The sequence below is a fragment of the Sceloporus occidentalis genome, unplaced genomic scaffold, assembly GCF_023333645.1.
Source record: "Sceloporus occidentalis isolate IW3139 unplaced genomic scaffold, rSceOcc1.0.p SCAF_4, whole genome shotgun sequence".
NCBI lineage: Eukaryota > Metazoa > Chordata > Lepidosauria > Squamata > Phrynosomatidae > Sceloporus > Sceloporus occidentalis.
In genome coordinates, this window is record NW_028316984.1 from 111,849,017 (window position 1) to 111,871,110 (window position 22,094).

Consider the following 22,094-nt stretch of genomic DNA (forward strand, 5'->3'; position numbering starts at 1 on the left):
GAAACCCATCTTCTCCTATCAAGCAGAACCCACTGTGCAAAAAATAACCTATATCTGTATCTCTGTATCTCTATATCTATGTCCCTGTACCTATATCAGTATCTATCTATCTATCTATCTATCTATCTATCTATCTATCTACACACACACACACACACACACATCCTGATTCTTCCTGTTGTTCTGATTTTGGGGGCCGCTTGAAATAGCTGTCTCCCCCCCCCCCCAGGCCTGCTGTGGTGCTGGCCAGTCTCTCTGGGTCAAGGTAGGCCCTGCTGAAGGGAGGCAGGCAGGTGGAGGGGGATCTCGCGTTGCTCCTGTGTCCTTTGTAAGTTGGAGGCTGGCTGGGCCCCGGAGTTGGGGAGGAGGAGGCGGCTAGCCGGGCTGTGGGCCGAGGGCTGGGGAAGGGGAGTAAAATGGAAGCCATTGTTCGCCTCGGGTCGCCTTTGTCCCCGCCGTCCTCACCCCCTCCGGGCCTTACTTTTTTAAAGCACTGAGGCGAGGTAGACAAGCGTGTGTCACAGGACAGGGGGAAAGGGGAAGACCTAAAGACCCAAAAAAGAAAGTCAGCAACAATGAGGGGAGCTCTCTCTTCTTGCCTTCCCCCCTTCCCCTCCAACCACCTCTCTCTCTCTCTCTCTCTCTCTCTCTCTCTCTCTCTCTTTCTCCAAAACAAGGGGCTGTGAATGGCCCTGAAAAGAACCCCCTCGCCCTCCCCGTCCAAAGTCAGTCCAAACACAGGTTTCAAAACTACAACAAGAACAAGAAGAACACCATCCACCATAAAAGAGGACGGGTTTGTGGGGGTTTGGCTCCCCTTTCTCTTCAACACAGATAAAAGTGCTCCCAGCAAACTTTGCCTCCTCTTCCTCCTCCATACACACACACACACACTCGGGAGAAAGGGCTTTGCTTTGGGCCCCCAGAGTGCCGTCCTCCTTTAGAAGCCCTGCCGCTCCCTTCAGCACCATCAGATCGCGGGGCTGTGTTTGCAAATAGAGGCGCCAGGAGTGTCACGGAGCACCGCTCTTTGGGGCTGATGGCAATGGAGGGTGTGGGTGGGTGTCTCTGGGTAAATGTGTGTGTGTGTTTTGCAGCCTTTCAACGGCCCAGTTCCTTCTTCCGAGGCAGCGCCTGTGGGGTGGGAGTGGGGCTGGCGGAGGTGGCGGACCTTGCAAAGTACTTGGGAAACTTTTCCTACTTTCTTCCTCTTCTTCCTCCCATCTTAGCGGGAAGACTTTAACCAGCGCTACGCAGATGTGCCATTCCTTCACCTGTAGGAGAGGAGAGTGCATCGCTCACAAACCAGGCAAGTCGGACCCTTCCTTGCCACCCTTTCCTTCTCCAGACCACGGGGAAACCTCCTTCTATTTTCTGGGGTGTGAAGAAAATAAAAGAAAAAGCCCTCATTTTACCACTTCTCACTCCCAATTGCTTGAAAAGAAGCCTAGAGCTCCCCGGAGAAATAGATTTGATCTGGCCCCCTTAGAGGTTTGGGTGGCGGGCGTGTGAACCAGAAAACTCAAATCAAATAAAAATGCCCCCCCCGGGTGCCTTGGGGAGATGGTCCGAATTGGGGCCTTTTGCCTGTGTTTTTCTCCCTCCTGACTGACCCCTGTTTCATCCCTACAGAGCCCCCCAAGCGAGCCCCCTGGGATCCTGCTTCCTACTCCAGCCACCATGCAGAACAGTAAGTCCCTCGTTTTCCCCACTGGAGGCCGGCTTGAGAAAGTAGGGCTGGGAGGACTGGCTGGGGGCTTTGGGTCCTGGTTGGAGGGCGGCTGCTGGGAGGCCGAAGGGGGAGGTAGAGAATCCCACATTTCCCCCGAAAGATCCGCAAAGTGATTTCTCCTGGGAAAGAGAAGAGTTGGACTTTGCAGAGGCGGAGGGAATCCCCATCTATTTAGGTCTTTAGAAATGTTTGCAAATCTTGGGAGCGAGGAGAAGGGCTAGTAAGGAATCCCTCCGAAAATAATAATGATAATGATAATAATGGTGGTGACGATTATGATGCCCCACCACTCGGAGGTTTCTCCCAGGAAAGCCTTTCTTGGGGGGGGGGGGGTGCCATTCATTTCGATGTGACTGACTATCTGGTCGCTGTGATGGTGGAGGATGGAGGCCCTGTTTTGGTGGATGGCGTGGGCCTGGCGTGGGACCTCTACCCCGAGGATCTCCTGTCCTGGGATCGATCTTTTCCTCTAGAAGGTTTGCGGCTGAGAAAAGTTCTCTGGAGGGGAAGAGAAGGGGGACCCAGGGAGCTTTCTTTTCGGCCTCTTTCTGGGCCCACTTCTTCCCATTATTCCCCCCCCCCCCAGATTTCCTGGCGACAGAGCTGTGGTTATGAAGAGAAATGGAGAGATGGTTTCCACTGTGCGGGGATCCACTGGATCGTGGCCGGGGGTGCCAAAGAAGCCAGAACTAGTCTGAAAAGAAATCGTGGGGATGGAGAGAGGGGGAGGGAAAGTCCTTTCAAAGCGTGACCCACTTTCAGATCCCAGTCCATGACAAAAAACAACAACCATAATGGACCTTGGCTATATCTGTCGGGGGAATTCCTTTGCAAATCGCGGGGGTTTAGGAGCCCAGCGTGGGTTGAGGAAGAAGGAAGCCACCCGGCCGGCGGTTCTTCCAAGCTGGCGAAGGGGGAGGATTGGAGAAGTCCCCAGCAGCAGCTGCTGCTGCTGCTGCTGCTGCTGCTGCTGCTGCTGCTGCTGCTGCTGCTGCTGCTGCTGCTTCTTCTTCTTCTTCTTCTTCTTCTTCTTCTTCTTCTTCTTCTTCTTCTCAGTTTGGGCCTGTTGTGACAACCAGAAGGCAGGGCAAGGCAGAGCCACCAGGGCTGGGTTCCAGGGAGCAACGCCGTCTGTTGTTGTTGTTGTTGTCGTCGTCGTTGTTGTTGTCGGGTTTGGGGCTGCCGTTGCCCTGCAGACAATTCCAATCTGCTACGAAAGCGAGGCGATCTAGGCTTGGAAGTACTCCTGCCTGCCTTGAACTGGGAAGGAATATGATCGGGTTTGACGTCGCTTTACCTGGCATGGCTCAATGCTATGGAATTCTGGGAATTGTAGTTGGTTATGGCACCAGAGCGGAGCCACAACCAACTACAATTCCCAGAATTCCATAGCATTGAGCCATGCCAGGTGAAGCAGCGCAAACTCGAAAGAGTCTGAAATCTTCGCTGAAAGGAAGGCAACATGGAGCCACTCTGTGTGTGTGTGTGTGTGTTGCGTGCTTTTGGGTTCACCTTTGCTTTGTGTAAGAGGATCGGGACCTTGCGAGGGTCCTTGAGGTTTCGCCTGACATGGTGAAACTGGGCCCCTCTGTTCCTTTGCTTAGAGGGGTCGTGTCTCTGAGGTTTATGTGGGTCTGGGTTCCAATCGGCCTTCTTTCCGGCAGGCCTCTGCCTGAGAGGGAATCCTCGCACCCAGAACCTCCCAGGAGTGCGAGAGGCAATGAAGGAAAAGCAGACAGCGGCTTAAAGCCCACCTGTGTCCCCACAGGAGCTGATCCCTGCCCTTCCTTCGACCAGCGCCCCCGCCCTGTGGTTGGGAGTGGGTCTGGTGGCCTGCACTGGCCGTCCCTTTCCTTTGGGACGCCTGAGGTCTTTGCCAAGGGAAGCCCGACCTATCAGGCGGAGGTCTTGCTTGCGCTCCCCACCAAGCCCTGGCCAAGCGAGGACGAGGATTTTGGGCAGCGGGCGGGGCCTTGACTCTCCAAAATGAAGCCGGGGCTTAAAATCTCTGGCCCCTCTGTGTGTGTGTTCCTCCCCAAGGATGGCGACCCCATAGGGCTTTCTTAGACAAGGAATACAGTTAGCCCTCCTTCTCCACGGATTCAAGCATCCACCGCTTGAAAATATTCAAAAATACATAACTTCAAATTAGCCAACCTTGCTTTTACCCTGGGAGAATTCAAAGAGATAGCCGCGTTAGTCTGTAGAATGTGGAGAGATCTTGTAGCACCTTTGAGACTCTTTGGCCTGTTACAGACTGCCAAAATAAAGCTGCTTCGGGTCTCTTTAGAGGTATGCTATTTAAATGATGCATGCATCCTAAGAATCCGGAAGCTGCACCAAAAGCTGCACTCTGGTGCTTAGGAATGGAGTGTGGCTTTGGTGCGACCTCCGGACTCTTAGGACCCATGCATCATTTAAATAGCATACCTCCAAAGAGACCCGAAGCAGCTTTATTTTGGCAGTCTGTAACAGGCCTTTGAAAGAAAAATTGGCAGCATGAGCTTTCGTAGACTTCAGTCTACTTCCTGAGGTGCATTTAAATTTGAATTTAAATGCATCTGGGGGAGTAAACTTAAGTCTACCAGAGCCCCTGCCGCCAACCTTTTTTCTTTCAGTTGGTCTTAAAGGTGCTAAAAGATCTCTCTGCTTGCTTTTACCATTTTATATACTGCAAACAAAAATCCATCATGAAGTCAAAGGCTTTCAGGGCTGGCATCCATGGTTTTTTGTGGGCTTTTCGGGTTCTGTGGCCACATTCTAGAAGAGTTTATTTCTGACGTTTTGCCAACATCTTCTCCAAAGATGCCAACCACAGATGCGGGTGAAAGGTGAGGAATAAACTCTTCTAGAACATGGCCACATAGCCTGAAAAACCCACAAAAAACTATTAAAATCCATCAGTGATACCTTTATTGGCCAACCGAAATGCATACTATACTTGTTGTAAGCTTTCGAAGCTCACGGGCTTCTTCTTCAGGCAAGATGTGACAAACCAAATACTGCAGTATTTTTTTCTTCTTCTTTTTTCTCCTGGTTGGTTTGTCGCATCTTGCCTGATTAAGAAGCCCGTGGAGCTTAGAAAGCTTGCAACAAGTATATTGTGCATTTCAGTTGGGCAATAAAGGTATCACTGATGGATTCTTGTTTGCATTTGTTAAATGGCCAACACAGGTACCCTTGAGCATTTTATATAAAACACCATTTTACTCAGCCATTGTATTTAATGGGACTGGAGCATCCACGGGGGTTCTGGGACCAAACCTCAGTGGATACCTAGGGCTCACTGTAGTCAGACATGACTTTGCCACTTCCTTCCTCTGACATACCGCTTACAACACCAGGTACTCGTTGAGGGGGAGGTCTCCCATCCAAATACCAATCAGGGCTGACCCTGCTTAGTCGAGATCTGGTGCCTTTAGGGTAAATTACTGTGTCGAAGACTAGATCCTCCCAGCTCCCTCCGCGATAGTGGCGATAGGAGTTCCTTTCCAACATACTGAGGGCCTTCAAACGTCCACCTCCGAGGCAGGGCCGTTCTAGTTCCCGAACCCCTTCCATTCAAGCAAAAAGCCACCTTTAGTCATCAGTCTTTCTTCTTCCAAGAGAGCTAGGGTGGTATAGTGTAGTGGTTTGAGTATTGGACTATGACTCTGGAGACCAGGGTTCCGATCCATGAAAACCACTGGATGACCTTGGGTGAGTCCCACTCTTTTAGTCTCAGGGGATGGCAATGGCAAACCCGCTCTGAAGAAAATTGCCAAGAAAACCCTATAAACAGTCTTGCCTTAGGGCCGCCATAAGCTGGGAACGACTTGAAGGCACACACCAACAGCAACAACAAGGCCTGGCTCCTGATGGTAGTCCGAACTAGGAGGGACTAGCATTCAGCAGCAAATCCGGTGGGTCCGCCCTGGTCAGGACAAACCCAAGAGGCCCGGGAGGCTTTTGAGGGACACTTACTGGGGCTTGAGTCTCATCCAACGCCCGAGACCTACCTTGCTCCAAGAGTGGGCTCTTCTGGACCGATGATGATGATGATGATGATGATGATGATGATGATGATGATCTTACATCCCGCCTTTCTCCCCTCCCCACTTGTTTCCCCAAAAGCATTCTTGCTCCTCTCAGGGAGGATCTGGCAGGCCTTCTCAACTCCTCGAGTAGCAATTCCCTTGGGAGTCGCACCTTCTCTGGGGTTTCTCTGAAGGGAAGCGAATCCAGAGCAGCCAGGCCTGGTTGGCCCTTGGTGCTTCTCTCCATCCCTCTTTCCTTTCGCCCACAGAATCCGGCCTCTCTTTATAATCTCTTTGGCTTTCTAAAGCGGTCCTTACTGGGGAATAAGCCCCATCGAGAGAGACAGCGCGGCGTAGTGGTTTGAGTGTTGGGCCAGGACTCTGGAGGCCAGGGTTCGAAACCCGGTTCTGCCATGGAAACCCATTCACACCCTCTCAGCCTCAGAGGATACCCATGGCAAAGCTCCTCTGAGCATACCTTGCCAAGAAAAGCCCATGAGAGGGTTGCCATTAAGTCGGAGATGATTTGAAAGCACGCAACAACAAGCTCCCATCGGACTTTCTTGCAGGCAATCTCCCTCAGACATGGGCTCTGCGGTCCTCAGGCGGGTTTAATTCGGGGATCTGCCCCCTGGAAAGCCTGATTTAGAGCCTTTAGGCTCGAGGAGGTGTCCTTTCCCGCCTTGGATCTCCAGGGTTTTCCCTTCCAAAGGGATCGGGGCCGGGGAAAGTAGGGATTTCTTTCTAAACCCAGCTGGGGGGCCTTGTGGGAAGCCAACCTGGCCTCTGGGTTTGAAGGAGGCGACTGGAAAGTTGGTTCTTAGGGTTCCCCCCTCCTTAGTGACAGTTAACCCCCCCCTTTGGAGACCATGGGGCCTTGGGGGCTTTTTTCGCGCTTTCCGATCCCCGATTTGCGACGGTGTCGAGAAGCCAAGCGAGAAGGGGCGCAACGGGGAGGGCAAGGCCTTTGGCTCAGGGGTCCAAGGAGGACAGGGCAGCGCACGAAGGGAGGGCAGGAGGGCATTCCAACATAACCCCCCAAAAGCCCCACCCATATAAATAGGAACTCCAGGCTTCTTAGTCCTACTCTAAAGGGAGGACTTTTTGGAATTCCTCCTGGAGGGTAGGCAGGTCCGGGAAAAGGAGGACTGGGCCTGGATTTGGGGGGACGCTCTGTTTTTTCTCGGGGGCCTGTGGGTCTCCTGCTCGGCTTTCCTCTCGGAGGCGCCTCATGCGGAGGTCAAGGGACAGCCCTCCCCGGGGAAATCCAGGCATCGATGGAGGCTTGCCCTTCCCGGGCGCCTGCATGCTTTCGCAGCCGCCGACTCACAAGGATGGAGAAGGCCCTTGCGAGAGGGAAAGGCCGGCCCAGGCCCTCCTCCTGGGTTTAAACTGGGCAGAGGAGAGGGGTCTTGGCCTAGATCTCTAAGGCTAGGCGGCCGAAGGGGGGGAGGAAGAAGAAGGAGAAGAAGGGAGAGCCCTTCAAAAGATCCACACAAGCCCCTTGCTGTCCCTGGGCCAAGAAGGAGCACCTGCTCCGTTCTCTCTAAGCAAAAGAATTGGGAAAATTGGATGCTTGGGCTGGATCGGGCTCTGGGCTTCAGTCGAGGAGGAGAGGCAGATGCCTCTGCAATCCAGGGCAAAGGGAGGAGGGAGAGGGAGAGAGAGAGAGAGGAGGGGAGGAGAGGCAGGGAGGAAAAGAAAGGCTGAGAAGCAAGACCTAAGGGCTTTGTGTGTGTGACTCTGTGTGTGTGTGTGAGGGGGGAACTGTCAACCAATACCTAGTGGTGTTGCGTGTGTGTGCGAAAGAGAGAGGGGCTACAAATCAACACCTAAGGGTTGGGTGAGTGTGTGTGTGTGTGTGTGTGAGAGAGAGAGAGAGAGAGAGAGAGAGAGAACCAAGACCTAGGGGGTCGTGTGTGAATGTGTGCGTGTGTGTATGTGTGTGAGAGAGGGGAGACTGCGAATTAATACCTATGGGTGGTGTGTATGTGAAAGAGAGAGGCCTGCAAACCAATACCTAGTGTGTGTGTGTGTGTGTGTGTGTGTGTGTGTGTGTGTGTGTGAAAGAGACAGGGGCTGTGAACCAAGACCTAGGGGTTGTGTGAGTATATGTGTGTGTATGTGTGTGTGTTAGAGAGAGAGAGAGAGAGAGAGAGAGCGTCTGCGAACCAATGCCTAGGAGTTGTATGTCTGTGAATATATGTCAAAGAGGGAGACTGTGAATCCATACCTAGAGGTGGCGCGTGTGGGAAAGAGAGAGGGGTTACAAACCAAGACCTATGTGCTGCCTAAGTGGGTATATGTGAGAGAGAGACTGCGAATCATTATCTAGGGTGTGTGTGTATGTGAAAGAGACATGGGCTATAAACCAAGACCTAGGGGTTGTGAGTGTGTGTGTGTGTGTGTGAGAGAGAGAGAGAGAGAGAGAGAGAGACTGCGAAACAATGCCTAGGAGTTGTGTGTGTGTGTGAATATATGTCAAAGAGGGAGGCTGCGAATCACTACCTGAGGGTGGTGTGTGTGTGTGTGTGTGTCTATACGATAGAGAGAAAGAGAGAGGGAGGCCTTTGTCGCTCCTCCTCTCTCCATCGGGGACAAAAATTCTCTTTCCGACGGTGTGCCCTGGAAGACAAGCGAGAGAGAGAGAGAGAGAGAGTAATGGAGCAAGGAGGGCCCTCTCGCCCTCGTGGCTTTCTCCTTTTCTTCCAGAAAACACCTCGGTTTCTGAAGCGGCTTTGACTTGGAGGTCTCCCCCCCTTTCCTCGCCCCCTCCCGCTGCTGCCCCCCTTTCCCAGCCCGATCCGCGGCGTGTCACTTCGGATTTGTCTGGTAGGGCAGGGCGCCCCCTCGGTTGTGTCCGCACTGGCCCCGTGGCTACCTTAAAAAGCCGCTTCCCCTCCGAGGGGAAACGAGTAGAGTTCAATCTCGTCGGAGTGATACCCAAATCCGGACAGAAAGGGTCGTTTTTATCCTGCTCCTATTTGTCGTGACGATGCGATTTTCAAAAGCGGAGCACTGTCATAAAGTGACATGTCTGCCACAAATGCTCCAACTGATCTTTTCAATTAGCCTTCCATGCATGATCCGGGGCGACTTCCGCCTATTTCCAGAAATTAAGCTCAAACTTGACGTGCAGCTAGTTTTATTTTAAAGACAAATGTCAGAGAGACTCATCATATTTTCCCCCTCTTCTATATTTGGAGCTTATTTATTGCTTAGAAGCCGAGGCTCCTGGAGTCAATTTAGCAGGAGGCTCCAAAGAGAGGAGGAGAGCAGAACTGAGAGAAAGAAAGAGACACAGAGAGAGACAGAGAGAAAGAGAAAGAGAGAGTGAGAGAGAAAGAAAGAAAGAAAGAAAGAAAGAAAGAAAGACCTTCTCCAGGGACCCTTTGGCCTCCAAAGCCTAAGGAGCTGCAGGTTGGGGATCCTTTTCCAACCCTCTTTTTGATATGCCTAGATTATAGATCTGGAGATCTGGAGATAGAGATCCGATTTCACTCGCTTTGGTTGGGGCTGGGAGGATGCAAGCAGACGGCTCCAAAGCGCAGCCTAGACCTCGACGATTTCTTAACAACAACAACAACAACAACAATTTGTATTCTTATGCTTATGATGATGATGATGATGATGATGATTGCTCTTTTCCTTCCTCTTATTTTCTGGAGGATACATTGAGGGGGGGAATAGGGGAGTTTCTTGGGGGTGGTTGTGATGGTGGTGGCATTTGGCGGGAGTTGTTTGGAGATGTGGGGAAGAGGCTCTTGGCTTCCTCTTTGAAGGTCTAGGTGCTTGGGGGGCAGGGAGGGAAGGCGAAGAGAGGGAGCAAGTGGATCGTCTCTGGGGCGGAGGGGTCGGGCGATCTGGGATCCGAGGAGCAGGGCTGGAGAAGCTCTCCCCCACCCCACCCCACCCCCCACCCACCCCATGCAAGAGAGGGGCCGGTTCTCTCCCAGCCCAGCCCCATTCCCCATCCCTTCTTCTCCCCAGCCGCCTCTGCCTTTTTTTGTTGCCTGCGCGCTGCCTCTCGAGCTGCCAAGTCTCGCTAGAAGGATGACTCTGAGCGAAAGTGTGTAACCCCAAGGGGGCTCCTCTTCTGGGCTTGGAGGGGCTGGGCTGGGACCCGAAGGGGGGCTCGAGAGGAGATCTCGTCTTTAGCCTAGGATTTGGGGGCGAGGGTGGCAATGGGTGGCAGTGTTTTGGCGAGCAGAGGAGCCCTTGGAGGTGGGTTTCGGAGGGATCTCGGTGCCTCCAGACCCACACTCTGCTCTGCCGGGTTGGGACCCGCCGCCGCTGTAAGATTTGGAGACTCAGGAGAGGAAGGGGGCGAAGGGGGGGATGCTACTTTGGTGTGGCATGGCTTTGCCTATTCCCAGGAATTAAGCTCAAACTTGACGGGCGGCTAGTTTGATCTGAAAGACAAGTGTCAAGGCGACTCATCCTATTTCTTCTATATGGGGATCTGATTTGTGGATTAGAAGCAGAGGCTCCTGGAGACTTTGTGTATGTGTTTGGGGGGGGGGACCAGGACGGGAGCCTTGTCGGAGGGCTCCCCAGTCTTGGGGCTGCTGCTGCTGCTGCTTCCTCTTGGCCCTTCCCTGGCAGTGCCCCCTTGTCACCCTCCCTGCCGAGGGGTCCGTGGGTCCCACTTCTCCCTCTCTTCGTGCCCCCTTTCCAGGTCACAGCGGCGTCAATCAGCTCGGCGGCGTGTTCGTGAACGGTCGGCCGCTGCCCGATTCCACCCGGCAGAAAATCGTGGAGCTCGCCCATAGCGGGGCTCGGCCGTGCGACATCTCCCGAATCCTGCAGGTGAACATGGCCGGGAGCCCTCTGCCTCCTCCGCCTCCTTTTCCTCTTCCTTTTCCTCTTCCTCTTTCGCCCACCTTGGCTTGCAAACCAGGACCGGGAGGAGAGGCAGGGCTTTCCGTGGGACCTTCAGCGGGGCGGGTGGGTGGGTGGGAGGAAGGTGGGCTCAGGTGGGAAACCTTCCTCACCCTCCTCCTCCTCCTCCTCAGTCTGTAGGGAGAGATCTGGTAGCACATTTGAGACTAAAAGAAAGAAGTTGGCAGCAGGAGCTTTCCTACACTACTTCCTCAACTGCATTGGTTTGGTGGAGGGGAAAGCCCAGGGACAGACCTATATATAATGTGTGGGAATGTAACTTCAAATTCAAATTCCTTTGTGTACGGGAATGAAGTAGCAAGTCCCGCTTGGACAACAGTGGTCCATCTGCTTTTCTCTACATCGCGAGGGATCCCCCTCGAGGTGTAGAGAACGAGGGATCACCGGGAAGAATAGATCTGAGGCTTTTTAACAGGCTGCCTTCCCTCTGAAATTCGGTTTCAAATTAGCTGAGGATGAAAGGGAGGGGTGTATGGGTCAGACTCTGAACCTAAACACACCCCAATATGGAAAAAGCCATATGAGTCTTCTTTCCAATCGAGTGTCTGGGTCAGAAGGGTTGAATAGCCTCCCCACTCCTCTAGAACTTCTGCATGCCGGTATTTATCTATGTGTCTGTGTATATATATATATATATATCTCCCTATCAATCGATATTAAGAGACAAGAGCATCTATGGTTTCCTTGGGAAGAGATCCCTGGGCGTTGATGTATCTCTGAGAAAGTGATTTGGCCGGGGATTTGGCTTAGGGATACAGGAGATTTCCTACTTGATCATCCATCCACCCACATCTTCCCGACCTCCCCTCCCAACCAACCCTCAGGAATCTATTTTCAAAACTGGTCTGATGATGTCTCTAGTTACATCCCTACCAAGATTGACATTTTTCTCCAGTTTTTCTCCCACCCCTTTCCCCCTTTCAAGAGGGTTTTTTATTTGAACCAAACCCAAACGAAAAAATAAATAAACAAAATCTCACCTTTGTAGTGTGTAGGGCCACGAATGTAATATTTTTTTGAAAGAGAAAAGAAAAAAAAACCTCTCTTAAGTAAGTTCTCATACCATTTAAGGTATATTTTTGTGTTATAGACCCATGCAGATGCAAAAGTCCAAGTGCTGGACAATCAAAACGTAAGCTTGTCATTGTTTAATGCATACTTAAACAATTTTATTTTTGTCTTGAAATTATTAATAATGTGATTTTCTGTCCGCTTCCCTGATGCAGGTATCGAATGGCTGTGTGAGTAAAATTCTGGGCAGGTATTACGAAACTGGCTCCATCCGACCGCGGGCAATCGGAGGTAGTAAGCCGAGAGTAGCGACTCCAGAAGTTGTAAGCAAAATAGCACAGTATAAACGGGAGTGCCCCTCCATCTTTGCTTGGGAGATCCGAGACAGATTACTATCGGAGGGGGTCTGTACCAACGATAATATACCCAGCGTAAGTGTCTCCAGAAACCCTTTTTCCTCTCTGATCTAGAACCATCTCAGGAGAGTTTTCCCTTTCACTCTGCGACTCCCCTTCCCTGGGTTCTCCCAGCCCAAAGAAAGGCTGAGGAACTCCCTCCCCACGGTTCTCCCTTTGTCCTTCCCCAGAACTTATGGGGTGCCTTGAAAACAGCTACCACCAAGGACCCCTCTTTGGCTTTCGGGCTAAGGAGAGAGCCCCAAACCAAAGCCCCCAAATTGGATCAAAGACATCAACAACCCACCAGAACCTGTGAGAAGCTCCAAGGGAGAAGATCTGTGGGGGAATCCTGCGTGACCCAGGGACGTAGCCAGGATTTTGGGAAGGGGGGGAGTCTACCATTATAATGGGGCTTGGGTGCGGCGGCGTGGCAGCACACACCATTCATTTTATCTAACGGAAGGGGGGTCTGGACCCCAAGAACCCCCCCTTGGCTAAGTCCCTGCGTGACCCCATCTGTGTGGGGAGGGTGGTTGATGCCCTCCACTTCTCCCCCTACAAGGGCAAGGCGGGGAATTCTCCTTTCTGCCCCCTATCTACTATAGGGGCTGGTTGCATTACTCCTGAGGAAGGAATGCCGTTGAGAGATCGTCCCCAATGGCTACCCAGTTCTCAGCCTCTGGGTTTGGGGTCTCTTTCCCTTCCACCCCCCAACCCCAGACCCATCGTAGTTTGTCCTCTCTGGCGGGGAAGATCAAGCCTCTGAGTGCTTCTCCTGAGCCAATCTCTCGTTGGGCTCGTTTGTGGTCGCCCCCTTGACTCCAGAGCTTGGCCTATCGAAGTCGGTGGGGCTCCCACAAAGCCACTGGGGCTGCTGGGAGGAATTTGTGGGCTGGGTGAGCTTCCCTCTCCTGGGAAAGAAAGGGTGGTTTGTTTGTTTTTTGGCTGACTTGGGTTCCAATGTGTCTGCTGACTCTTCTCTGAGGAACATCTACAGATGTTTGTGGGTTTTGGGGGGTGGGGGTGGGGTGATGTTAGAGAGCTGGAGCTTTGGACTAGGACTCTGGGAGACCCGGGTTCGAATCCATGGCTCCGCCGTGCCAACCCACTGGGGTACCTTGGTCAAAGTACCTCAAAGGATGGTCATGGCGAACCCTCTCTGAGAAAAAAACAAAATGCCAAGGAAACCCCATGATAGGTTATTCCCCTTAAGAGATGACCTTAAGTTGGAAACGACTTGGAGGCACACAGCCATGACAACAACTCCCAAAGTGGGTGGGTGGGTAGGGCTGGGGTGGGATGGGATGGGGCTACTCTGTGGTGGAAGTGCTTTCCTTCGGAGGAAGCCCTTCGCCGGCTGTCTGCCCTTGGGCTGAATGTCTCTTCCCTTGCAGGTCTCGTCGATCAACAGAGTCCTCCGCAACCTGGCTAGCGAAAAGCAACAGATGGGGGCCGACGGAATGTATGACAAGCTCAGGATGCTCAATGGGCAAACCGGGACGTGGGGGACCAGGCCCGGGTGGTACCCGGGGACATCCGTGCCAGGGCAGCCGACGCAAGGTAGGACAGCCCTGGAGGGAGAGATGGGGCGGGAGAGAGAGGGGGGGTTGCATCCGCACTGGAGAAATGATCCGGTTTGGTCCGACTTGGTCTGCCATGGCCCCTTGCTATGGAGTTCTGGGCATTGGAGTTGGTTGTGGCTCGGCTCTGGTGCCACAACCAACTCCAGTGCCCAGAATGCCATACCATGGAGCCATGGCAGATCAAGTCGGACCAAACCGGATCATTTCTACAGTGTATATGGGCTAGGTCCCCATAAAGAAATACTGTGTTGTCCTCCCGCCTTCTCTTTGTGGAAAGCTTCCACTTCGCACTGTATGAGAATCCCAATGCACACACACAACACACACACCCTGAAATGCATTGGAATAAACCGCAGTCTGAATGATGAGGCTAAACCTCTGACCCAGTCCCAGAGGAGAAGATCATTGTATCGGATTGCGCTTTAAGAATAATTGACAAATGATGGGACTGCGAGGAGGAAGGATTGACAAGAAGGGACTTAAGGCGGCTCTTGGGTTTCTGCTGGGAACTCGGACAAACTGGTTGCTTTCTCCCTGTTCCTTACAAAATTGGGCCTCTCCTCTTCCTCTCCTTCTTCTTCTCCTCTTGTTTTTGTTTGTTTGTTTCTTTCTTTCCTCTCCTCGCTGATCATTTCAAAAAGACTTTCTGGCATTTGGTGTAAAACGCCTTCTCCTCTAAAGAACTTTATACCTTCTTTCTGACTTCTCAGAAAAAATAAAATAAATAAATCGATCGGAAATGGCATAGGATATAGGTGGTGCAAGGTGAGCAGCCTTTGAAAGGTATCTGGGATACAGTCCAGGCTTGCTTCTTGTCCCACTGTTTCGCAAAATGTCATGTGTGTTTGAAGGAGCCTTTCCTGACCTTGGCAAATTAGTAGTTCGTCAAATAGTTTGAGGTTTTTGAAGGCATGCAGGAAAGAAAATGTGGTCTGTGTGTGTGTGTGTGTGTGAGAGAGAGAGAGAGAGAGAGAGAGAGAGAGAGAGAGAGAGATCAGGTGTTGATTCGGAGTCTCCCCTCTAAAAAACAATCCTGTTTGTGTGTCTCCCTTGAGAAGAAGGGCCCGATCCAGTCCGGCTCCATTCCTTTGCGAATTGCCGGGTGGCGAATGCCTTCTTTCTCCAGCAGCCCGACTTTCTCCGCTTGGCTCATCTGGGCCCCTGTTTATCCTGAAGATTAATCGGTGTTTGCTGTAGGGAGTGACAAGGGGTTAATAGGAAGGATCCCAGGATGGGTGGCTTCGCTTCGCTTTGAGAGAGAGGCGGAATGAATGGCTTCGGGTCTGGATCTGGGGTTTAGTTTTCAATGCGGTGCACTAGCTCTTCTTCTCCTGGTCCTCTTTCAGGAGAGGTGTCTGTCCAACAACCTCCTCCTTCTTCTTCTGCTTCTTCTTTTGCTGCTGCTGCTGCTGCTGTTGTTGTTGTTGTTGTTGTTGCTTTCCTCTCCAAAAGGAGGTTAAGAAGGGAGAACGGAGACTGAAAGCGAGAGAGAGAGAGAGAGAGAGAAAGAAAGAAAATCAGTAACAATATGCGGAATATCTGGTACAAAGGATGTTTCTGTCACACGCAAGAATTTGTTATGGGAACAATTCTGTGGCTATGTAATTGCTCATTAGAGATCGTTTTGTTTCTCATTAAGGCGACATGAATAAGCGTCTAGTTGAAGGAGACAGCTGTAGAAATGGTCCACAGGAGACCCCTGGACACGAGATGGCACCGCTTGCCAATTAGGCCTGTCAGTTTCCAGGGAAGGGAAGGGAGCCCCCCCTGGAGGGGGCACCCCCTTGGAAAGAGAAGAGCCCAGGCCCAGATCGCCCCCTCTTTGCCAGGGACCCCTCTGGCCCCTTCTCCCGACCCCTGGGTTTAAGGACCAAGAGGCCTCCTGGAAACCCAGGCCTTGAGGAAGGAAGTTTTGGAGGGGTCTTGGTGGTGTTGGTAGTAGTAGTGAAACCCCATCAGATGCCCAGGGCACCAAGACCAGCCCCGGGAGGCTTTTCCCAGAGAAGTCTACTTGGCCTCGCCTTGTTAAAAAACAAAAAAAGGCCCTTCAAGGTTTTGAGATGGCCTGGGCTGCTTTTGCAGAAGGGTGGTGTCTCCTCAGTGCCCCAAAGACACCTTGTGTGGAGGCTTTTCCTTGCTCTTCCAATCTCCGGCCAAGAGTCTCTCGAGGCAGCAGGAATGTGGGGACCGCATTGAAGGGCCAGGAATATTCCTTACGACCTTGGAATAAGGGACAAGACCAAAGAGAAGGGGGTGGTTACAGATATTCATTCCGAGAGAAGCCACCATTTGTTTTTGTTTTTGGAAACATATTTTTGGCTTGAAACTGGATATGTGAGAGGAGCTGCAGTGTTGCGGAACCTCAGGCTGGTGGTTTCTTTCAAGCAAGGCTTTCCGTCCTGAAAGATGTGTGTGTGGCTATGTGTGGCAGAGAGAGAGAGAGAGAGAGAGACTGAGTCTGAATGCCCCTCCATTGCCATCTATAGGAGTCATAGGCTGATGGCCTGAGGAAGAGACAGAGAGAGAGAGAGAGAGAGAGAGAGAGATGTTTTATATGCTGGTATGCAGATCGACGGATACAGTGCTATATCTAAACAAGGCGGCAGAATCCAAAGATTTAGATATATTAGCCTGGAAAATCAGATTATAAAGGGATCTTGTTGCACCTTTGAGACTAACTGAACGAAAGAAGCTGGGAGCAGGAACTTTCCTAAACTTGAGTCTCCTTCCTAGGCTAGAACCTAGGAAAGCTCCTGCTGCCTGCTTCTTTCTCTCCGTTAGCCTCAAAAAGTACTGCAAGAGCACATCTAGTTAAGATCAGGTACTCCCAAGTGGAGTGTTGCACAATCCAGGAGAGCCTTTGGAAGGGTTTGCCCATTCAGATCGACCCAGTCAGGCTGTATTCATCTTGCTGAAAGAATAGAGGTCCACGCCGCTTTAAGTGCCACGGCTCAATGCTATGGAATTCTGGGAATTTTAGCGTGCTGTGGCTCACCCACAACAAGCTACAATTCCCAGAATTCCATAGCATTGAGCCGTGGCACTTAAAGCGGCGTCGACCTCTATTCTTTCAGCAAGGTGAATGCTGCCAAGGACCTACTTTTCGGTCGCCCTGCTTCAAATTGCCCCGAAAGCCTCCTGATTTAGGGGACTCTTTTGCTTGAATCTTCCATAGATAGTGATTTAAGGGGAGCCCCTTCTTTTAGGACCCAAGTGCGGTCTTCAGTATTAATGCTGCCACCTTAAGCCTGGCTTCCTTAGGATCTGCAGCTTGCCCCATTGAATAAACCCCATGGAATCGACTGGTCCAGAAGTCCCTAGGAAGGACTGCAATCCAACTTGCCAAGAAAGCAGGTCGAGAAGGCAACCCGGCATTGAAATAAGGCCTCCTGAACTCCATGGGACTCACTCGGCAGCCCTTTCCATCAGGGAGGGTCACATAGGATGGTGGAGCTAATACAGATCTATCTATCTATCTATCTATCTATCTATCTATCTATCTATCTATCTATCTATCTATCCATCTATTTTTCCAAATGAATTTTCTTTCAGTACCTATATATATATGTGTGTGTGTGTGTGCATACACGTACACACACACATATGTATGGGGACTGAAAGGAAATTCATTTAGAAATATTTCTTTCTTTTTTTTCCTTTCTCTTCTTTCATTCCTTCCTTCCTTCCTTTTTCTTTCCAACTGAAATTTCTTTCAGTCCTCGAATTTCTGTCCGATTTCTGTCAAACTGAAATCTTTACCCGACATTTTTAGAGACAGATTTTCGGCATCGGAGGAAAGGGGAAAGTAACCAAGGGAATGCGAAGACAGACAACCGAAGCGGTCTAGGTGTGAACAGTCAGCTTGGTGCAGTGTTAAGCAAGGGCCCTGGGAGACCAAGGTTTGAATCCTTGCTCAGCCATGGAAACCCACTGGGTGCCCTTGGGCAAGTCACACTCTCTCAGCCTCAGGAGAAGACAAGGCCAAACAAACCCCTTCTGAGTAAAGCCTGCCAAGAAAGCCCAAAGGTGGGCAGCCCTAGGTCGGAGTTGACTTGGAGCCACATGAATGCCACAAGAGATGAACTAAATCTCTCTCTCTTTCTCTCTACAACACTAAAAGTCGGGAGACAGAAAAAGAATGTAATGGAAGTGGTTTCTTCTTTGGGCGGCAGTGTCCTCATGTTGGGTCCCTTCTTCCTACCTACACGAAGGCACAGATGGGGCAGCCATGGGTCGCAGCCTCAGGCAAAGGGAAGCTGTGGAAGACCAGAGGAGGAATGTGTGTGTGAGAGGGAGAGAGACAGAGACTGGGAGGTTTCTGACTGTGGCGAATATTAGGGGAAAGAGTTGGGGAAAGTGTGGGACATCGGAGAAATGGCTGAGCAGGGAAGGAAGCATCTCTTTCGGGGTAGAAAGACATTAGGGTCAATATTCCCCCTTCCTTCCTTCCGCCCCACTCCCCCCCCCCTTGTGTGCCTGGGATTTATGGTCACCTCTTGGGATTTGAAGTTTTCCCCGCCCTGCATCTCCCATCTAAATGTAGGATCGTTTCCTTCAGATGCGGGGGCTTTGAACCCTCAACCCCTGAAGCATGTTGCATCTAATTTTTAGAAAATGGGAACTGTTCTTGACAATGAAGGAGAAGCCGGCGTGACACCCATTTTGGGAGGGAAATCCACACACACAGCGTCGGATTCCTCCTGGAAAGGCCATTTGCAACTCCATCATCACCAATTATTTCGTTTTTTAAAAAAACAACTTTGTAGAGATCTTGGGGCTCACATCTCCCCCTTTGAAGTGCAACGGAAAACCCTGGGATCCTTGTGGGGTGAGCCCTGGGGGTCGCCTAGCAGGTCGTTGCGAGGCAGGATTGCAGCCAGACCTGTGTTCTGGCCAAGGTTTCCCGGTTTATTGCCTGAGAGCCTTCTCTTTCTAGAGGCTTTGGATTCGGTGCCGGTGCCTTGCGAGGAAAGGCCACGATCCATCCAGGGGGAGAAGGGCTGGGAAGAAGCCCCATGGCTTTTTCTATAGGAGGCGATCCCACTAAAACCCTCGCTGCAACCGTTCAGTGTGTTTACTCTGGAGTAAATCACCCCCACCCCCGTTTTGTGCCTCCAGAGCCATTTCTTGGGGCCCAGAAAAGTCCTTCTTCGCTTTGGTCGCTGCAGTAGCAGCAGCAACAACACAAGACCAAATCGCAGTCTTTTGAGGGCCAACAAATGCAAAATGATCGTGTGTGTGTGTGTGTGTGTGTGTGTGTGCCTCAGACTTTCAAAGTCACCCCCTCCCTCCTTTAACACCACTTTCCATTTAGTTACAACGAATTTGTTTACCTAAAATTGTGAGGAATCCTACCAGATCCTTGGTTCCTGACTCTCTTTCACAGACACACAAAATATGTGAAAAGAACAGGATTGCGGCGGGGGGGCGGGAGGCGATAATAGAGGTAGAGATACATCCTGAAAACTTCTTCCCCCCTTCTTTTGCGTCTCTAAATTAAAATTAATAAAAAGGGACTGTGCCCTGGACTATTGATGGGCAGCTCTAATGTTCCCCTCCTCCCTCCCTTCCTCCCTTCCTTCCTTCCTTCCTTCCTCCCTCCCTCCCCCTTTCCCTGCGCTCCTTGCAAGGCTGCCTCTGTGTTGCTAGATTTTAAGAGTCCATTACGCCAAAAGCATAAGGCAAGGTTAGGTCTCAGAGGGGGACAAATATGGTCTCAATCTGATAAACGCCATGCAGCAGTGAATAAAATAATGGATACATGAGGGCTGACAGAACAAAAAGAGACATCTCTATCCGGGAGAAAATTCTCCAGTGATTTAGTGGTTTTAGGGATCACTGAGACACTGTTTCTTATCTTCTCTTGCCCCCCCCCCCCCCCGACTCCGGCCCGAAAAGCCTCCTCTCTCCCCTCCTTATAAGACTAAAGCCCTTCTATAGGATTTAGACACTTTCTCTTTCAACAGATGCTGCACTGTTTTGATCCCAGCTCCGCAGCTGAAAGGTGCCGCAATCGGTTTGCTATCTTTCTTTCTTTCTTTCTTTCTTTCTTTCTTTCTTTCTTTCTTTCTTTCCTTTCTCTGCCCCCCTCCTCTGCTAGTTTTCCGCCTCACTGGTTAAGACACTAAGAAACTAAGGAATGATTTTATTTCCCAGCCTCCCTTCTTCTTCTTCTTTCCCTTTTTTCTTTCCTGGAAACAAATCCTATACCCAGCGTCAGATGGTCTAGCTATAGGATAATAGGGGCAGCATATTCACTGGCTTTCTTACGGATTAGGTCTAGAGAAGGTGGAACGGGGCTATTGAATTCATTCCTTTATTATGGCTTTAAAAAAAGAAGAGGGGAGTCTCTTTTTTTGAAAAGAAAGAAAGCTATCTTAATTGTCGGACATTTCTTTATTTTTATTTTATTTAAACATACATATCTGCCTTTAAGCAGCATTTGGGGGGATGGGGTGGCTGTGTGAGAGAGAGGCTGAAGAGGGACTTACAGGAGAATGAATGAGGACCAGAGAAAAGGTGGCCATAAATGCCCCTTCAAGAAAATGAAGAGCCCTTCTCTTGATTTAGGGCCGCAATCTGCAGCCGGTTGAAGTCAATGGAGAATTTCCCCATTGATCTGAAAAGGAGCCCTTTTTGGAGAGCTCTTAAAAAGTGCGGCGTGACCGAGGCTTGGAAGTGTTTGGGTTTCTTTTCTTCGATTTTACATTTCCCAATACCCTGTTAAGATGGAAAAGAAAGAGAAAAGTCCTGCCTTTTGCCCCTTTCCTCCTCACTGCAGGAGGAATTCCCTTCCTAAAGACAGAGACAGGTAGGTAGACAGACAGACAGAAAGTCTCTCTATAGCTTTTTGTGGGGATTTCGGGCTATGTGGCCATGTTCTAGAAGAGTTTATTCCTGAGGATCTGTGGCTGGCATCTTGAATGAAAGTCTCTCTACTTCTTCGAAGAAGCTTTATTCGCTGATCACTTACAAAGTGCACATCCCATCATCCCCACCCTCCCAGTCCCTTAAGGCTGTCTTCTCTGTGGGTGAAAGAGGAGTCGGCAGAGGACACCTTCATGCGTGGGATGTGACTCAGAGACCCCTTGGCCACGAGGTGGGAAGGGAGGGCGGCCCCAGGCACCCACCATTGGAGAAAATCTCCTTCTGGGGGTGGCTGGGAAGGGAGAAGAAAGAAAGGGGAAAAGAAGAAAGGAGACAGTTGCACCCTCCAAAAACCCCGATGGGGTGCTTTGAGTCCCTGCCTGAGGCCCTTTATTAGATAAGAGAGATCTTGGAGCACCTTTGAGACTAATTCAAAGAAAGAAATGGGCAGCATGAGCTTTCCTAGGCTTCAGTTTGCTTCCTCAGATGCATTTTTTGTAACTAAATTCCTTGTAACTAAACGGCATCCGGCATCCGAGGAAGTAGACTGCTGCCAAGGTCTTCCTTTCATTTGTCTCAAAGGTGCTACAAGATCCCTCTAGGTACTGATTCTACAAACCAACACGACTCTCTCTTTTTATTAGAGGCAGGGTGTGTAGGGGCCTTCAAGCCCCCTGTCCACCTCTGGAGACCCCATCCGCCTTGAATCCCAGCTGGATAGACATCCATACATAAATCAAATTAGCAAATGCCTTGCCAAGGGTTTTCCTATTAGGCATGGGATCCTCAGAAATGGCTTTGGTTCACATCCTCTGAAATATAGCTTGGTTTTATCTTGGCGGCCTCTCATCCCAGTACTAACCAGGGCTGGCCATGCTTAGCTTCCATGATCAGATGCCATCGGGTGCCTTTAGCTCCTTTTAGAAGGTGCAGTAGGATATGTTTCAGAGGAAGGGGCTGGCAAAAACCACCTCTGTAGACTCCTTGCCACAGAAAATCCGGCCATAGATCGACAGGAGACTTGAAAGCACAGAGACACAGACGTCGCTAACAGGAGCGGGAAGGGAGAGCATTTCCCATTATCCCTCACCCCTTACCCCCAGATCTCTTCCACAGGCGACTGGAAGGCCCATCATGCACACACATATGACAATAGTTCAAGCCAAAGTTTGGCAGACTTTCCCTTCTGGGTCAGAAACCTGGCTTGTGTATAGAAGACATTTGCACAGTCAGGGCCTGATCCACAAACCAGTTAAGCTGAATCTGGGCTTCTTTCTGTTGAAACTCAGCTGTCTCCACACTGCAGTAATAACCCAGTTTGAGACTGCTTTGATTGCCATGGCTCCATGCTATGGAATCTTGGACATTGCGGTTTGTTGTGGCGCCAGAACTCTCTGTCAGAAAAGGCTCAATGTCTCCCAAAACTACAGTTCCCAGAATTTTATAGCATAGAGCCAGGGCAGTTAAAGCCAGGGCAGTTTCTGCAGTGTGGAGGCAGCCTGTTATGAGGCACTTTGTTTTGGGTCACCATATGCAGGCTGCACCCACACTGGAGAGATAACCAGGTCTGGCACCGCTTTAACTG

The 22,094-nt window shown here is 50.9% G+C and overlaps 1 protein-coding gene across 14 annotated transcripts in view; it reads left to right on the forward strand.

Moving 5' to 3' along the window:
• Positions 1–1,275: 1,275 nt before the first annotated feature.
• PAX6 (paired box 6) overlaps positions 1,276–22,094 on the forward strand; it is a 34,444-nt gene continuing 13,625 nt past the window's right edge. For 2 of the 14 annotated variants that reach the window (XM_089521287.1, XM_089521286.1), the window contains exons 1-6: positions 1,276–1,309; positions 1,633–1,690; positions 10,427–10,557; positions 11,741–11,782; positions 11,877–12,092; positions 13,454–13,619. In XM_089521287.1, coding sequence (XP_089377413.1) covers positions 1,681–1,690; positions 10,427–10,557; positions 11,741–11,782; positions 11,877–12,092; positions 13,454–13,619 — 565 coding nt within the window. In that variant the 5' untranslated portion in view covers positions 1,276–1,309; positions 1,633–1,680. Of the gene's footprint in view, positions 1,310–1,632; positions 1,691–7,810; positions 9,082–9,122; positions 9,161–9,648; positions 9,818–10,420; positions 10,558–11,740; positions 11,783–11,876; positions 12,093–13,453; positions 13,620–22,094 lie in introns of those variants that run through there. The other 12 variants (XM_089521293.1, XM_089521292.1, XM_089521289.1 and 9 more) reach the window with 9 other exon arrangements.